We start from the raw sequence: 16,400 nt of genomic DNA, 5'->3' as shown, positions 1-16,400 counted from the left end.
TGTCCTGGCCAAATTTCCCCCATGGCCTCCTAATAATCCCCATCTCAGAACTGGCTCCATCACTCTGCTCTCCTCCCCACTGAGAGCTGGTGTGTGGGGAGCGGACTGGTGCACTCTGGCTGCCGTAGCATCATCCAGGTGTTGGGGAGGGTGTTACACATTGGTGGTGGCAGTGGGATTCCCCATTATCCCCAGCACTTTGAGTGGAGTGTCTAGAAAAGTGCTATACAAGTGTAAAGAATTATTATTATTATTATTATTATTATTACTACTACTACAAATCATAATGTAGGAACAGATCCTGTGGTCCCTCTAAGGATCTTAAGCGCTAGAGATGTGGTCCCTGCACTGTACCCCTGAGGAACACCTGAACACAGGCAGGGCTCACACCTTTGAGCAGCACCCTGTAGCTCACAGAAGCTGGGGATGTGAAGTGGCCCTTCAGGCTACTTGAGGGCTACACTTGTGGCCCCCCCAACACCCTACCCCTCCACCTTGTAAGGCACCACAAGCGCCGCGCTGCGCACGTTCTCCACAGGGCACCCACCTGGCGTTTTTGGTGGCATCGGCCCGCAGCTTCTTCACGGCCACCAGCACCGGCTTGCCGTCCGAGTCGGGGACCCCACCCAGGAACTCGGACAGCCCCTCAGCTTCACACAGGTGCACCTGGGCGGAGGGCAAGAAGAACGCTTTATCCTAGTGAACACAGCCTGGACACACACACTGGACACAGACAGACCTGACTGCCCAGGGAGGACAGGCTCAGTGACCACAGCCTGGACATAGACACTGGACACAGGTAGACCTGACTGCCCAGAGAGGACAGGCTCAGTGACCACAGCCTGGACATAGACACTGGACACAGACAGACCTGACTGCCCAGGGAGGACAGGCTCAGTGACCACAGCCTGGACATAGACACTGGACACAGACAGACCTGACTGCCCAGAGAGGACAGGCTCAGTGTCCACAGCCTGGACATAGACACTGGACACAGACAGACCTGGCTGCCCAGAGAGGACAGGCTCAGTGACCACAGCCTGGCCATAGAAACTGGACACAGACAGACCTGGCTGCCCAGGGAGGACAGGCTCAGTGACCACAGCCTGGACTTAGACACTGGACACAAGTAGACCTGACTGCGGTAGACCTGACTGCCCAGAGAAGACAGGCTCAGTGACCACAGCCTGGACATAGACACTGGACACAGACAGACCTGGCTGCCCAGAGAGGACAGGCTCAGTGTCCACAGCCTGGACATAGACACTGGACACAGGTAGACCTGACTGCCCAGAGAGGACAGGCTCAGTGACCACAGCCTGGACTTAGACACTGGACACAGGTAGACCTGACTGCGGTAGACCTGACTGCCCAGAGAAGACAGGCTCAGTGACCACAGTCTGGACATAGACACTGGACACAGACAGACCTGGCTGCCCAGAGAGGACAGGCTCAGTGTCCACAGCCTGGACATAGACACTGGACACAGGTAGACCTGACTGCCCAGAGAGGACAGGCTCAGTGACCACAGCCTGGACACAGACACTGGACACAGGTAGACCTGACTGCCCAGAGAGGACAGGCTCAGTGTCCACAGCCTGGACATAGACACTGGACACAGACAGACCTGGCTGCCCAGGGAGGACAGGCTCAGTGACCACAGCCTGGCCATAGAAACTGGACACAGACAGACCTGGCTGCCCAGGGAGGACAGGCTCAGTGACCACAGCCTGGACATAGAAACTGGACACAGACAGACCTGGCTGCCCAGGGAGGACAGGCTCAGTGTCCACAGCCTGGACTTAGACACTGGACACAGGTAGACCTGACTGCGGTACACCTGACTGCCCAGAGAAGACAGGCTCAGTGACCACAGCCTGGACATAGACACTGGACACAGACAGACCTGGCTGCCCAGAGAGGACAGGCTCAGTGTCCACAGCCTGGACATAGACACTGGACACAGGTAGACCTGACTGCCCAGAGAGGACAGGCTCAGTGACCACAGCCTGGACATAGACATTGGACACATGTAGACCTGACTGCCCAGAGAGGACAGGCTCAGTGACCACAGCCTGGACATAGACACTGGACACAGACAGACCTGGCTGCCCAGAGAGGACAGGCTCAGTGACCACAGCCTGGACATAGACACTGGACACAGGTAGACCTGACTGCCCAGAGAGGACAGGCTCAGTGTCCACAGCCTGGACATAGACACTGGACACAGACAGACCTGGCTGCCCAGAGAGGACAGGCTCAGTGTCCACAGCCTGGACACACACACTGGACACAGACAGACCTGACTGCCCACAGTGGACAGGCTGTGCTCCTAACCGGAGCAGCAGAAACAGACGAATTTTCTCCAGCACTGCGACAAATACTCTGGGACCAGACGGGACATCACCCCCTGAAACAAGTCTCCTGCGACGGGACCTCGGCTTGACGTTGGACACGCCCCCCCCCGAACCGCGCCTTTTCCTTTTCACACCGGCGGCCCTAAACTCCCCGACTCCTCCCCCTGCCCGCCGTGAAAGAGCAGCCCGTCCCCCTCACCTCCCCGAACTGCCCCTCTCCCAGCTTCTCCCGGAACAGCAGGCGGTGCCGGGGGAACTCGGCCACGGAGATGTCCTTGCGGGTCAGCGAGTCGACGGTCAGCGCCGGCACGGCGTACATGTTGCTCCCGGTGACACCCTGCAGGCTGACGATGTCCGTCTCGGCGTAGTGCGGCACGCTGCTCTGGAAGCACTGGTGGGGGGTGCACTGGGTCAGGTCTGGCTCCGCGTAGTCCCCGCTGCACACTGAGGGACACACACACACACAGAGCGCACTGAGATAGGGACCCCGAGACCGGGACACACCGGGGCTGGGGGTCGGACCGGGGCGAGGGACAGTAAGGAGACGCAGACCCTGACGAAGTACAGGCTCAGTGGCCACAGCCCGGAAGGACACTGGACACAGGCAGACCTGGCTCCCCAGAGAGGACAGGCTCAGTGTCCACAGCCTGGACACACACACTGGACACAGGAGACCTGACTGCCCACAGAGGACAGGCTCAGTGACCTGAGCCCGGACACACACACACTGGACACAGACAGACCTGGCTGCCCACAGAGGACAGGCTCAGTGACCTGAGCCCGGACACACACACACTGGACACAGACAGACCTGGCTGCCCAGGGAGCACAGGCTCAGTGACCACAGCCTGGACACACAGACTGGACACAGACAGACCTGACTGCCCATGCTGCGATTTCCCGTCCCAGCCTGAGGAACAGAGAGTGAGCCTCTCAGATAATATTATAATGCCATCCCGAATGTTTGTAAAGGTCACAAACTGTTCTCGCATTGGCGAGACAGTAATCCCGCAGCCTTTTCTGTAAAGACCAACGGATGCGACCTTCCGAGAGCGCGGACCCAGAGGAACCCTGACCGCACGCCGAGAGAGGGAGCGACCGGCGACAGATACCGTGGTGCGCAGAGGGGGCGCGAGGGCGAGAGACTGGGGAAGAGGAGGAGGAGGAAGCGAGGGATGGAGAGAGGGACACAGGGGCGGGAAAGGGACAGAGTCAGGCACTCTTACCATTGACCCAGGCAAGGTGAGGCCCCATCTCCCGCCAGCAGAGGGGGGGGGAGGTGGGGATGAAAAGGTCATAGGCAGGGTTACTGAGCGTGACTGCTGGGAGACAGGGAGAGCAGGAGAAAGAGAGGGAGGGGGCAGAGAATCGAGGGGTGAGAGAGAGAGAGAGAGAGAGACCCGACACCAGCCAGCCTCATCCCAGGTCATGGCAATGAAGCATCCTGAACTGAACTGGACAGACAAGAGGAAACGGGCTCCAGCAAGAAGAGATAAATGGCACACTTCCCCAGGGCTCTTCAAACAGCCGGGATCAGGACTGGAATGGTTTTACGTGACAAGCAGGCAGGGATCACCGGTCCCCGTCCCATGATCCCTCAGTCTCACTATGCTCAGCGTGCCCGCCTGCCCGCCCACCCGTACCCGAGTCCTCCGCGCTCTGGGACAGCTCCGGGAGCTTGTGCCTCGGGGTGGGGGGCTTCTGGTACTCCGGATCCAGCAGGTAGACCCGCTCGTAAGGGGGGTCCACCTGGGGGGCCGTGGGGGGCGTCTGGATGACGATGGTGTCGCTGCAGGACGAAAGGCGCACGGTCACCTCCTCCTCCAGGATGCGGCGGGGGGCCTGGACGGGGAAGAGGGGCTGTCAGTCGCTGGAAGAAGCTGCCCGGCCCCGGAGACGAAGGAGGACACCGTGCGCGCTCGTCCCAGGACCACAGCAAAGGCCAGGCGCCTGGAGGCCTGTGACGTACCTTCTCCATCACCTTGCACACGTATTGACACCACAGGATCACGAAGATGATCACCAGCAGCAACAGAATGATGGTCACCAGGCAGCCAATCAGCACCGAGGTGCTGCTGTCGTCTTGGTGATCTTTGTCCGGGGGCGTGGTTTCTAACAAAAGGGGGCGGGGTTCGAGGGTCAAACGATCTTAATGCAGCGGGATAAATCACTCTCTTTCATCAGCCTATCAAAGAACTGCATCAGTAAGCGGGGATAAGCTCTGCATTGTAAAACGAGGACTGTACTGCACCGTTTCAATATTGCACACATCCCTTTAACACAACACGCCCTCGGTTATTGTTGGAAGAGCTTTACAGGCTCTCAACAGTCTTCTGTGTCCCACCTGTTCATGCTATGGGTGTCAAGGCAGCACTGAGACGAATGACAGTACCTTGTCTGAAGGTTGGGGTGGGGGTGGGGGTCGAAAACTCTTGCTCCGGGTTCGAGGTGCTCAGTCCAGACGGCAACTGGGTGTTGATGGGAATGAGTCTGGGGTTCACCATGTCTAGACGGAGCGACAGAGACAGAGGGAAGGGAGATCACCCAATCAGACTGCAATCGGTTTCGCAGCAAGAGAATTTAAATACATCACTACCCACTATTCTTACGATTATCTAGGACACTCTAACTCAGGGGTTCCCAACCTTTTTTCTCAGAGGAAGCCCCCTTCAACATAAATTATTTGCCTCAAGTAACCCCTTGAGATTTGAACTAAATCAAACCTTCAGTAAATACAGGGCCAGTTCTATCAGTTAATTCAATCGTTGGTTTTTGCATATAAAGTCCAGGTAAAAATAAGATCACTTTATTGGCCCTATACAATTTCTCGCATTAGGAATCTGTCTTTTCGCAGACCCCAGCTTGCTCTCCATGAGACACACAGACAGGGAGAGAAGCTGGGGGTCAGAGCGCAGGGTCGGCCATTTAAACAGCGCCCCTGGAGCAGCTGGGGTGAAGGGCCTGGCTCAGGGGCCCAACGGAGTAGGATTCCTCCGCAAAACTTGACTGTTTTAACGTAACAGATTTTACTTTCCAGAAAATCAATACATTTTTCAAACTGAATTGAATTGGAGAGTGACTGGACAATCTCGCGAAACTTCCCTGCAGTACCGTCACGAACCCCTAGGGGTCCATAAATCCCTGTTCTGAGTTTTCACAACACAGGTGGTCCCCCCGCTAGACCAGGCCCGGGGAGAGAGATCCACCCCCCCCCACCCACCCGCCAGGTATCTGGCACCCTCACCAGACTGGAAGGAGATCTCGCTGAACATCATCCAGGTGTCGGCGAAGGCGAAGCGGCAGAGCAGGGCCTTGGCGGGCCTGCCGCCCAGCGGCACGGTGACGAAGCGGGCGCTGGGGTTGCGGTCGTCCAGCACCGGGCTGAACTCGGCGGGCTGGGGCTCCCAGTCCGCGATCAGCCGGGGCTTGAAGAGGCAGGACACCGCCGCGAAGATCTTCACCCCCCGCGCGAACATGTTGTTGCAGTGCACCTGCCAGCAGGGGGCGACACAGTCACACACACCTGCGCTCCACACCCTGGTACCCACACTTACCTCTCGGTAACGTAGTAACTTGAATACGTTTTTCAAATACCGAGTGAAACACACAATCGAGAACTTTTGTGAAAGTGGCTGTAAGTCGCCATATTGTCACAAATCTCTGGTCTTGCCGAGCTCACGTGAATTTCTGAATTGCAGAATGTGGTGCTGCACGTACCTGGAAATTTGGTCTTATTTTGTAACGCAAATTGGAGGTTTTCCAAGTTACATTGGTGGCAGCAGTGGGATTCCCCCATCACCTGTAAAGTGCTTTGAGTGGCGTGTCCAGAAAAGTGCTATATAAGTGCAAGGATTATTCTTCTCATCTCTGCCTCTTTCTCCTCCCTGCTGTCCCCTCTCTGCCCTCCCTCCCCCGCGCTGTACCTTCATGGAGGTGAAGTTCCTCTGCTTGTCGAAGATGAACTCCATCTCCACGTGCCCAGATCCCTGGCTCTCGTTCCTCCAGCCCACGTAGTCATATCCGGGCCAGGCGCGGTACTGGTGGGTCTGCAGGAAGTCGTCCCGCCCGATCAGCCCGTCCGTCAGCTGCCCGAGCCCCCCATACAGATGCCTGCGCAGGTGACACCGCACGCTAACGTACACTCGCAGAAGCCACGGCTGCAGTTTAGCAATGCCCGAGGACCTGACCGGCGCTGAATGGGGCTGGAGTTAGAAACAACTTAGATGCAGCAGCTGTGACTGTCAGCAACACAGTCTACTGATCGCTTCAGTCAGTCCTGCAGCCTAGATGAGGACCATCTGTTTCCACTGCTGGAAGCCACCTGCAGTACTACAGCTTCCCACAAGGGGGAGCAGCACCCTCTCCATTCACTTAGTGCTCCTCCAAAAGTTAAAGACACCATACAGGGGCAGCTTGAAAAATAAGAAAAATACTGAAATAATATCCTAACAATAACTGATTAGACTGACTCCTTTATCCTAGATGTCCAAGGAGACTGAAGCAATCGAAGCGAAGCACCTTGCACAAGGGTAAAAACAGCTGTGCCGCCGAAACCCAGGATTTGAACCTGCAACCTTCCAGTCTCGTACGTCAGCAGATTAAGTAACGCGTAGTCTGATCTGCTCAGAAAGCGTTTTACAGTGGAGCTGCTGACCCGCTGTTCATGTTTTTTGTAAGTGCCATTCCGTTTACAATTACTAGAGATTTCACTAGACTTCCAAATATTTCCGTAAGTGGTGCTGCCAACAAATGGGACCTACAGGAAGGGGGATAAGAGCCTAAGGCTCTAGGAGAGGCAGCAAAGGAGAACTGGAAGTGCAGCAGGGAGGACACTACCTGCGCTCCTGATAGCCGTCGTACGTGGAGTCGTTGAGGTAGGCGATAGAATAGCCGGGCTCCGCCATCACCTGGCCCTCTGGGGAATTGTAGGCCGCCAGCCCATCTGGACAGAGCGGAAGCAGAGGGACAGGGAAAGCAGAAAGGAGGAACGACAGGATCGTCACTGAAAAAGTCTCGTTTCGCCTTTATCACGAACAGTGCACAGCTTGCTGTTGAGAGACCCAATTTATAACACCGCGGGTTTGACAACTCCATTTAAAGGGAACATTGCTGGAGTCTCCTGGCTGTTACATGATATTACCACTGTATCAGCTAAACAATGACCCAGGAAGATAAGCTGTGGGGCTACAGAAATGAGACAGAGGAAGAAAGACACCTACTACTGTTTCTACTTTGATTTGTAGTTTTACACATTGGCAACGATACAGATGAAGGTTTTTTTTTATCACTGAAGCCTGGAATCATTTTTCAAATATAAATTCATTTCCACTGGGCTGGAACGTGACATATACAAAACGAATGGCTATTGCTACGACCATCGCTTTCGTAAAGCAACCAGGATCATATGATTCAGGGCAGACAATGACTGAACAAGCTTGAGAGAATGACCATCGGATTCTTTTTGATAAAAGGTCCGTTTTTACAGCTCAGAAATTGTAACTCAGTTTCCTTCTGTAATTACTTCTTAATTCTGGTTCTTGAAAATCAATTCCTAATCTGCTTTCAGAAGACCAAAATATGCAGTACAGTGTGTTTTGATCCTCTATAACTAGTGAATCGAAACTGCAGTGCTCAATATTAGATTCCACCTCCAATCGCAAATGAAAAGTACAATACAGTATCTTACACAGCAGTATCAGGCTTGAATTGAACTATAACAAATTAAGTCTATATCGACCCATATCACTACTAAATTCAAACCACAATAGGGCACTTTCTAGACCAACATCATTATTATAAGGGATTATAATTTCATACTTTACAGACCAGTATCATTACTAAATACAGATTATAATACCATACATCACAGACCAATATCTTTACCTTCTACAGATCATAATACTGATTAAAAACCTTTACAGAGCAACGTCTCTATCACAGCAGAACCAGGCTGCGGGTAGTCTCACCATGCCAGGGACAGCCATACAACTCCACTCTCATGCAGACTGTGGTGGGCACATTGGTGACAGGGATGACCCGGAGATAGCGGGCGATGATGGGGGGATGCAGATCCTTGATCACAGAGTCGTAGGGATTATTGTTCCCTTCAATCACCTGGACACAGAGATTAAGAGAGAGAGAGTGATATTAAAAAAATTGGGATGCTATTTAGCTCGGTCAAGGATCTGGGAATATAAGATCTTGGAAAGGGAAACTTGATCCTGCTTCAACACTTTCTCCTTTGGTGTCAACGAGCTGCAGGCATCAGTTATAATACTCATCCATGATTCGAAGTCTGCTTCTTCCTGGTAAGGGTTTTATTACCCCAGAGCCCATCCCAGACATATTAGCAAGACTAAGCCCTGCATGGGTTACCAGTGTACACAAAGACAATTAGGATGTACCAAGCAACCTAGCCAGCATATCCTTGGAATGTGGCAGGAATAGAGAGTAAAGGAAGATAGCAGTACCGACATGGGGAAGACAGGAATGTATGGAACAGGTTCCCTTGTCGTGTTGCTGAATCACTTCTTTACTGAAAGGATTTTGGCACTATGTTACGTCTTTTACCTCAAATTTCCCCGATGGGAACAACAAAGATAAGGAAGTGAAGGGTTGTGGGAGCATGGGACAAGCTGCCCAATCACTGCTGTTGAAAGGGACGCGCCCCTAGCTGCTTTCCAGAAATAGCTGGATTAGATACTGACCACCTTATATTCTTGACATGACAACTCCACACAGAAGAGACACCGCCTTACCAGAAAAGCAAATTTGCATTTTTTTTTAAATATTACTCGACCTCCAGCGGCCTTGCCCTTTCCGATTTATTTCCCAGATGGCAAGAAGCGCGAGCTGCAGAGTGGAGGGCACAAGGACACACAGAGGACCCCAGCCGGGTCGCGAAAACCCGTCCGGTCTCCCCTCGGGTTCGGCTAAGCCCCGTCACCTTGACTCCCGTCCGGCTTCTCCAGGAGATCCAGAGCTCGCCGTCGCGGCTGTAGTCCAGGCGATAGGTGCGGGCGAACTCTTTCCCGTTGCCACGGGCGTGCCGGCCCTGCGTGCCCACCACGGTGAGGAAGACGAGCTGGCGAAGGTCGATCTGCAGGTACTGGACGTCGGTGGGCTGGAGCAGCCCAGCGGGGCACCACGCCCCATCGCCCTCCTCCCTCTCCAACCTGCGTGCACACGCACAGTCACACACACGCCTGCCGACTGGAGATTGCCAACGACGACCTCACCACCCGGGGTCTTTGACAAAGCTACATCTCTGCAGGACTCCCACGCTGTGCCAGCCTACCGCCTGGCTTTCACCCGAGACTGATGTTCCCACGACGGCGGCTCAGGGCGAGAGTAAATTGCAGCAAGAAATCAGAGAGACATGAAGACACAACCAGGCGGAGCACAACGGCATGACAGACGGAGCCAGGGAACGAGAGAGAGAAATGGGTGGGGGTTTTTATGAAAGAAAGAACTTCCAGTCTGCTAGAACGAATTTCAGCACTTTGACAGGACAAATATCAGCGCCATCTTCTTCCTGAATGCTCAGGAAGTCTGAAAGGTCCCAGGACTGCCAGAGCAGTCCCAGCTCCCATACATACCTGGCATACTGTGGGCCTGTGGACTCGTACCAGTGGCTGGAAGCCGTAATGTCGTCGTCCTTGATCCTGCCATCCTGCATGCCAAGAGGGTAGCGGCAATGAGCTGCGGAGCGGAGAGGGAGGGGAGGTTAGGGGGGGCACAAAGGGCCAAGATGCCCACAGCTGGCACCATGGAGACAGGCATAAACAAAGCCCTGTGTTTTGGGGGCGGCTCTCTTCTCCACACAGGGAGGAGAAAGCGCTACCCTACGGTACACGGACGAGCTTCACAATCAGGCCGTAGGTCTGGCTGAGTGTTATCACAAGCAGGGGGCTGCGTCAGCATGCGCAGGCTGCAAAGGAACAAGTCAAGGTTTATTCAGGACCCGGAGAAGGCTCCACAGCGGAAACGTTGTGTTTCTTTTCTTCTCTTTCCAGCAAGAAATAAACCTTTACTGGTTCCTGTGCAGATCTTATTACAGCATACATGGCCCAGATGTAACTACAGTGTGTATAGCAGTATAGCCGTCTAGAGTGTAGTTTGTAAAGACTACTACATGAACAGACTACGTATAAACCTATTAATTTCTATATGGTCTGGCTATTATGTCAGCCTATATATACCAGGCATGAGCCATAATTCTACTTTACAATGATACTTATTAAAGGCTACATCGGCCAGCTCATGTTTCAGTCTGTATGGACACAATGTTATCAGAGTCACTGAGGAACGGCTGTTGGTCTGGCTGCTACTATAAGCTGCATGGAGCACCAATCACAGTCCGATTTATGATGTTGGGCTGCTACCACCGGTCGTTATCAGGGTGCGTAAGGACCGGTGCTCACCAGGGTCTATCTGACCACGCGTGTCACCTGGGAGGACCAGCAGCAGGAAGAGCAGCATTGTGGGCAGGGCAGCTGTCCGGGGCGTCTGTCCAGAGAGCCAGAGACCGAGACCTACATCTCTGAGGCGGCAGAGAGAGAAACAACAGAGTGACGCACATCGAATGAGACCTACAGCCCTGAGACACACAGGCAGATGGGTTGACATAGACTTGACTGACACTTGGGTCTTTCAAAACAGACAAAGAGTGGGATGAATACATGTTCATTAGTTGACTGAGACCCGCAGAGCTGAGAGAGAGAGAGTCCAGGCTTAACACGAGCAACACGATGCAGCTCACTTTTATCTTTGTGGTGGTTTCCCATAAACTCCCATCCCAGCCTAATTAATCTGTCTTTATTCCCCAGCAAAACAGAAGAAAAGTGTTTTGTGCGGTTGATGGGTGTTTAACGTCTACAATAAAACTTAAATCTTGACAGGGCAATGAAAAACACATTGCCTCTCACCAGGAACTCAAGACGCGTCGCACAAGGAACACGAAGCACACGAGGAGAAAACAAAGGGAGAGAAGGGGGTGTTAATCACTGGCAGCTGGTCTCGTGTCTCTCTGCGTCTCCGCGGGTGAAAGAAAGGAGAGAGAAAGAGAAGGAAACAGAAGAAAAAGCAGCTCAGTTCAGGCAGCGGACAGAACAGCAAGGAAAAAGCAGGACAAGGCTTTAGTTTTTCTTAGTTGAAGACGGGAACCCAGCGTGGACTTTCATCTGAGGAGAATTAGAAAACCTAAATTAAATTACAGCAGGAGTAAACAGGAAGTCACTCGAAACATCACAGAAAAGGGTGTGCAATTACAAGCTTGTGTGTGGTCATGACAGCGGACGTGCCTGTGCAAGAGGGAATATATGTGTGCAAGTGCGTATGTCAGTGTCTGAGTGTGCGTTCACGGGGATGATAGTGTGCGAGAGTGTGCAGGAACTAGTATTTTAGCGTGAGAGTTTGTGAGCACGCAAGTATGTTAGTAGGAGAGAGTGGGAGCCAGTGCTTGTGCATGAGTATGTTAGTGAGCAAGAGTGCGTGCACAAGTATGTTAGTGCAAGAGAGAGTGTGTGCATACTGGTATGTTAGGGTGAGAATGTGTGTGCGCACTAATACATTAATGTGCAAGAGCATGTGCACTAGTATGCCAGTGTGCGAGAGAGTGTGTGCAGGGGTATTTTCCATCTCTACCAGGGCGTGCGCATGAGTATGTTAGTGCAAGAGAGTGTGTGCACGGGTATGTTAGTGGCAGAGTTTGTGCATGGGTATGTTAGTGTGAGAATGCGTGTGCATAAGTATGTTAGTGAGCAAGAGTGTGTATGAGCATGTTAGAGGCAGAGTTTGTGCACGAGTATACTAGTATGCGACAGTGTCAAGCACAAGTATGTAAGTGTGCAAGAGTGTGTGCATGTGTATGTTAGTGGGTGCCAGTGTGTGCACGAGTATGTTAGTGCAAGAGAGTGTGTGCACAAGTATGTTAGTGCAAGAGAGAGTGTGCTTGCTGCTCACGGTGTGTGGATTGCAACAGCATCTCTGGCAGAGATCTGGGAAACGCGCCAGAAGTGAAGCAATGAGAGAGAAGACGGGAGAGCTTCAGAGAGGTCAGAGAGAGAGAAAAGATGAGAGGGTCAAATGTCCCGAGATGGGGGAGAAAGGGCAGCAGAGAAGAAGTAGAAACAGGCCATCTGTGTTTAAGAGAGGGAAGGGGCAGGCAGCTCCAAGAGCAGGCACTCCTCTTCCACCTCACTTAAGACTCTCTCTCTCTGTCCTGGGCTGAACTGTGGCACGTTCTGCGCTCAGTTTACACGCAGATCTGACACACACGGGCCTCTACGCTGATTTTACGAATACAGACGGACTTCAAATTGCCTTGCAAAACACTCCCACAAGGAAAGGCTTCTGCTCACTGGGCCTCAGCGGGTTTTTGAAATCCAGTTTTGAAATGCGTTTTGATGAACTTGAGCAGAAAATCCTGCCTGTGTGCAAACTAAGTTCCTCAAACTTCGTGTTCTCCTTTCACAGCTCCTCCGTCCTGGGGGAGAGCTCACTTGGGAACAGTACAGAAGTGTGCCTTTGCAACGTTTTGCTCTGTTGCACGAGTTCCCCCCCCTCAGACTGGACAGCTGGATGCACACTGCTTTTCTGCTGTAATATGTTTTTAAAGGAGGTGGCGTAGAGGTTAGCACTGGCCGCCTTGCAATGGGGATCTATCCGTGCGGAGTTTGCATGTTCTCCTCAATGTTCACGTGGGTTTCATCCGGGTGCTCCGGTTTCCTCCCACGCTCCCAAAGACGTGCTGGTAGGTTATCTGGCTTCTGGTGAAAACTGGCCCTGGTGAAAACTGTGTGTATCTGTCCGTGTCTGTGTGTGCCCTGCCCTGGCATCCCATCCTGCCTTGTGCCTGCTGCTTGCTGGGATAGCCACCCTGTCCTAGGTAAAGCGGTTTAGAAAAAGAATGGATGGAACATTTTGATGTCTTGGACTTTCGTCCCTCCCTAACCACACACTTCCTGTCCTTGTGTTGTCCTTCAGGTCCCCCATGTGCATTAAGAGGACAACGAAGACAACGCAGAAATGTTTTTGTTTCCTCTGGAACCATCAACGTTAAACCGGCTCCCTCTTGTTTCTCACTCGTTTACCGAAAGAGAGCCCCATCTTGTCTCCTATTTCTATTCTCCTCCTCTCTCACTCCCTCTCTCGCTCCCCATCTCTGCAGCCCTGTGACGTTTTGTCTTCTCTCTCGTTTCTCACAGGTCTCTCGAGGCCGGCTCGCTGGCGGCAGGCTAGAGCACTGCCTCGAGCCTCGGGCTGTGCCAGAGAGCTCTCTCTCTCTCGCTCTCTTTCCCCGAAGGTCAGAAACATACCTCCAAGAGCCTGCAGGCTTAAGTGCAAACACAGAGGCCTAATCTCACGCGCAGAGAAACTTGCTCAAGTCAGGGGAGGAGTGAGGCATCACGCACAGGGAGCGAGGGGGGGGTGGGCCTAGCAACTTTGAAGCCTAGACAAAGCCAAACAAAGTTGCCCACAGCAAAGAGGGTTGTCCACACAGAAAAAAAAAAGAAAACAAAGACCTATCAGCTGATTATTAAAGCTCCGCTCCCTTGTGTCAAGGAGCCAGTGATGGTCTTGCGACACACAGCACAACACAGGCTCACAGCAGAGGCAGGAGAGCCTCAGACCTGAATCTGAACTAGGCCTCCATTCCCATGGCAACCAGGCCAGCCCAAGACAGCCAGGTTTACCTTGACAACAGGAGGGCTGCTGGGAAGTCGGGGTCTCCCGTGCCCAAACCCAGGACAGGACTGCCTTTTCTTGTTGTTGTTGTTGTTTGACCCCCCCCCCCCCACCTCAAAAAACAGGCTTGACGTTTTCTGGATTCTCTGGCAAAACCAAAACACCCCCGGAGAGAGAGAAAGAGAGCCACCGGCTTTGAAATTCGCCCCTGGGAGCCCGTTGCCGCGCCGCGTCTCCGCGAGGTTAAGCGCTCCCTGGCCGTCCCCCGAAGAGATAAGTACAGGGCTCCGAGGCCTGCTGCTCCGCCGGACTCCCCAGCCAAAAACCGCTGACGCAATCGCCGATGAGCCCATTCCACAGGAATGCAAGAGCCCCCACCCCCTCCTCCTCGTCCTGCAAGCTTACAATGTGCTGTTGGCCTCGCGTCTCTCTCCTTGCTGTTTGTTTTTACGAGCCTTGCGATTTTGCAAGACCAAAACTTGGCGGGGGCTCAGTAAAAAAAAGCCTCGCGCTTATTCCACTTTTCTCGAACGGACTCCAGCGATCGGGGGGGGGGGGGGGGGGGGGTTTTCACAGGCCGCCATCGGGATTCAAGCTGGAGACTGACAGGGAAGAGGCCACCTTCTGTCCCTGACCTAAGAGATGCAGCAATGACACCAGGGCTGTGCCATTCAGTCGGTTATTAAGAGGGAGTCTTAGCAGGGAAAACGGCCAAAGAGATTGTCTTTGAAGAACCGATCGGCCCCCCCCTCCCCCTCCCCGCAGGGCAAAACGGAAGGACCGATTCCCCTAGAAAGAGACGACAAAGGAGATCATAACACAACCTCACGTTGCTTGTTATCCAACCGCTGGGTCCTAAGTGACGTGAGAAGCCTGGCGCCAGTTCCAAACGCCGGTTTTCCCCTTGACTGGAATGGCTGAACTGCCGAAGCGAAGCAGGAAGAAAAATATATATATATATATCCCGCCAACTTCTCCGCCCCCCCCCCCCGTTCCATCTTGATGGCCACAGGTGTCAACCCTGGCCCTAGCGTCCAAATGAGCTAATTCACTGGAGCGCCGATTCAATTGCGTGCGCGGCACATTTTACGAGACTCAGAACAGGCGCGGATCGGACCAGCCGCCCCCGAGAGGCCGGGCCTCAGAGCTCTGAAAGCCGCCAACGTCCGCTCGACCTGTTTGCTAGGGGGCGGCACTACATCTCCCCCTCCCAGACATCTACGGCCTTCACCACCGCCCCCAGGCTGTGAACCAACGAGCTGGACTTCAGCAAACGTTTCGAGCTCTGTCTTCGGCGACATCAGGCAGACGCAGGGCTCCGGAAGTCTGTGACTGGAAATTCCTGCTCCAGAGCACTAATAACCCCAAGAAAGCTGGTGGAACATCTTAGCCCATCGGTCAACCCTTCTGAAATCCTGAAGACACCTCTGCGTCAAGGGCGGTGGGTCTCATCAGCCAGACTAGGCAGTGCTATAATCCGCACTGGACATCCAATGATAACAGCTTCAGCCACCCGGGTACTGATGTGACCCCTGCACTGTACGTCTGCCTAATTTCTTCTTGTTACTCAGTGCGGACATTCCCAAGTGGAAAACATGGGGTCTCTGCCAGGCGTTTTAGCTGACCAGCTGTTCCGAGCCGAACAATATAACTTTCTCTTTCTCCAGGAAAAGGGAAGACCCTGGGATTTGTGCTGTTGGCCCCGTTCTTCTTTTTCTTCTTAGAGGGAGAGATCGGAAGAGTGCAAGACGGGGGGGGGGAGGGGGGCAGAATGGCCAGAATCCTGAAAGGAAAATACGGCAAGGGAGATCAGGAGACAGACAGACCCGGGTGGAAGGGGGGAGGAGGGGAGAGCAGGAGAGGAAGACAGGGAAGGAGGAGAAGGGAAGAGAGCTCTACTGGGAGAGGGAGGAGGGAACTCAGTTGAACTGGCAGTCCAGTATGTGATCTCCTGTCCCAGCCTGAGGAACAGTGAGCCTGTCTCTCAGTAATAATAATACAGTGTGTGATCTCCTGTCCCAGCCTGAGGAACAGACAGTGAGCCTGTCTCTCAACAATAATAATACAGTGTGTGATCTCCTGTCTCAGCCTGAGGAACAGACAGTGAGCCTGTCTCTCAATAATAATAATACAGTGTGTGATCTCCTGTTCCAGCCTGAGGAACAGACAGTGAGCCCGTCTCTCAACAATAATAATACAGTGTGTGATCTCCTGTCTCAGCCTGAGGAACAGACAGTGAGCCTGTCTCTCAATAATAATAATACAGCGTGTGATCTCCTGTCCCAGCCTGAGGAACAGTGAGCCTGTCTCTCAATAATAATAATAATACAGCGTGTGATCTCCTGTCCCAGCCTG

At 53.2% G+C, this 16,400-nt stretch overlaps 1 protein-coding gene across 3 annotated transcripts in view; it reads right to left on the bottom strand.

The window, feature by feature from the left end:
- Nucleotides 1-16,400, bottom strand: part of ddr2l (discoidin domain receptor family, member 2, like) — a 37,515-nt gene that overhangs the window by 9,201 nt on the left and 11,914 nt on the right. For 2 of the 3 annotated variants that reach the window (XM_088615084.1, XM_088615083.1), the window contains exons 3-15: nt 10,781-10,899; nt 9,956-10,058; nt 9,304-9,532; nt 8,324-8,471; nt 7,194-7,299; nt 6,281-6,467; nt 5,602-5,848; nt 4,750-4,863; nt 4,327-4,469; nt 4,001-4,199; nt 3,584-3,676; nt 2,557-2,801; nt 548-666 (exon numbers count right to left, since the gene is read on the bottom strand). In XM_088615084.1, coding sequence (XP_088471210.1) covers nt 548-666; nt 2,557-2,801; nt 3,584-3,676; nt 4,001-4,199; nt 4,327-4,469; nt 4,750-4,863; nt 5,602-5,848; nt 6,281-6,467; nt 7,194-7,299; nt 8,324-8,471; nt 9,304-9,532; nt 9,956-10,058; nt 10,781-10,838 — 1,991 coding nt within the window. In that variant the 5' untranslated portion in view covers nt 10,839-10,899. The remainder of the gene's footprint in view (nt 1-547; nt 667-2,556; nt 2,802-3,583; nt 3,677-4,000; nt 4,200-4,326; nt 4,470-4,749; nt 4,864-5,601; nt 5,849-6,280; nt 6,468-7,193; nt 7,300-8,323; nt 8,472-9,303; nt 9,533-9,955; nt 10,059-10,780; nt 10,900-16,400) is intronic. The other variant, XM_088615085.1, reaches the window with a different exon arrangement.

The sequence above is a fragment of the Lepisosteus platostomus genome, chromosome 21 (genome assembly GCF_059453375.1).
Source record: "Lepisosteus platostomus isolate fLepPlt1 chromosome 21, fLepPlt1.hap1, whole genome shotgun sequence".
In the NCBI taxonomy this organism is placed as follows: domain Eukaryota; kingdom Metazoa; phylum Chordata; class Actinopteri; order Semionotiformes; family Lepisosteidae; genus Lepisosteus; species Lepisosteus platostomus.
This window is presented reverse-complemented; position numbering and strand designations above follow the sequence as displayed.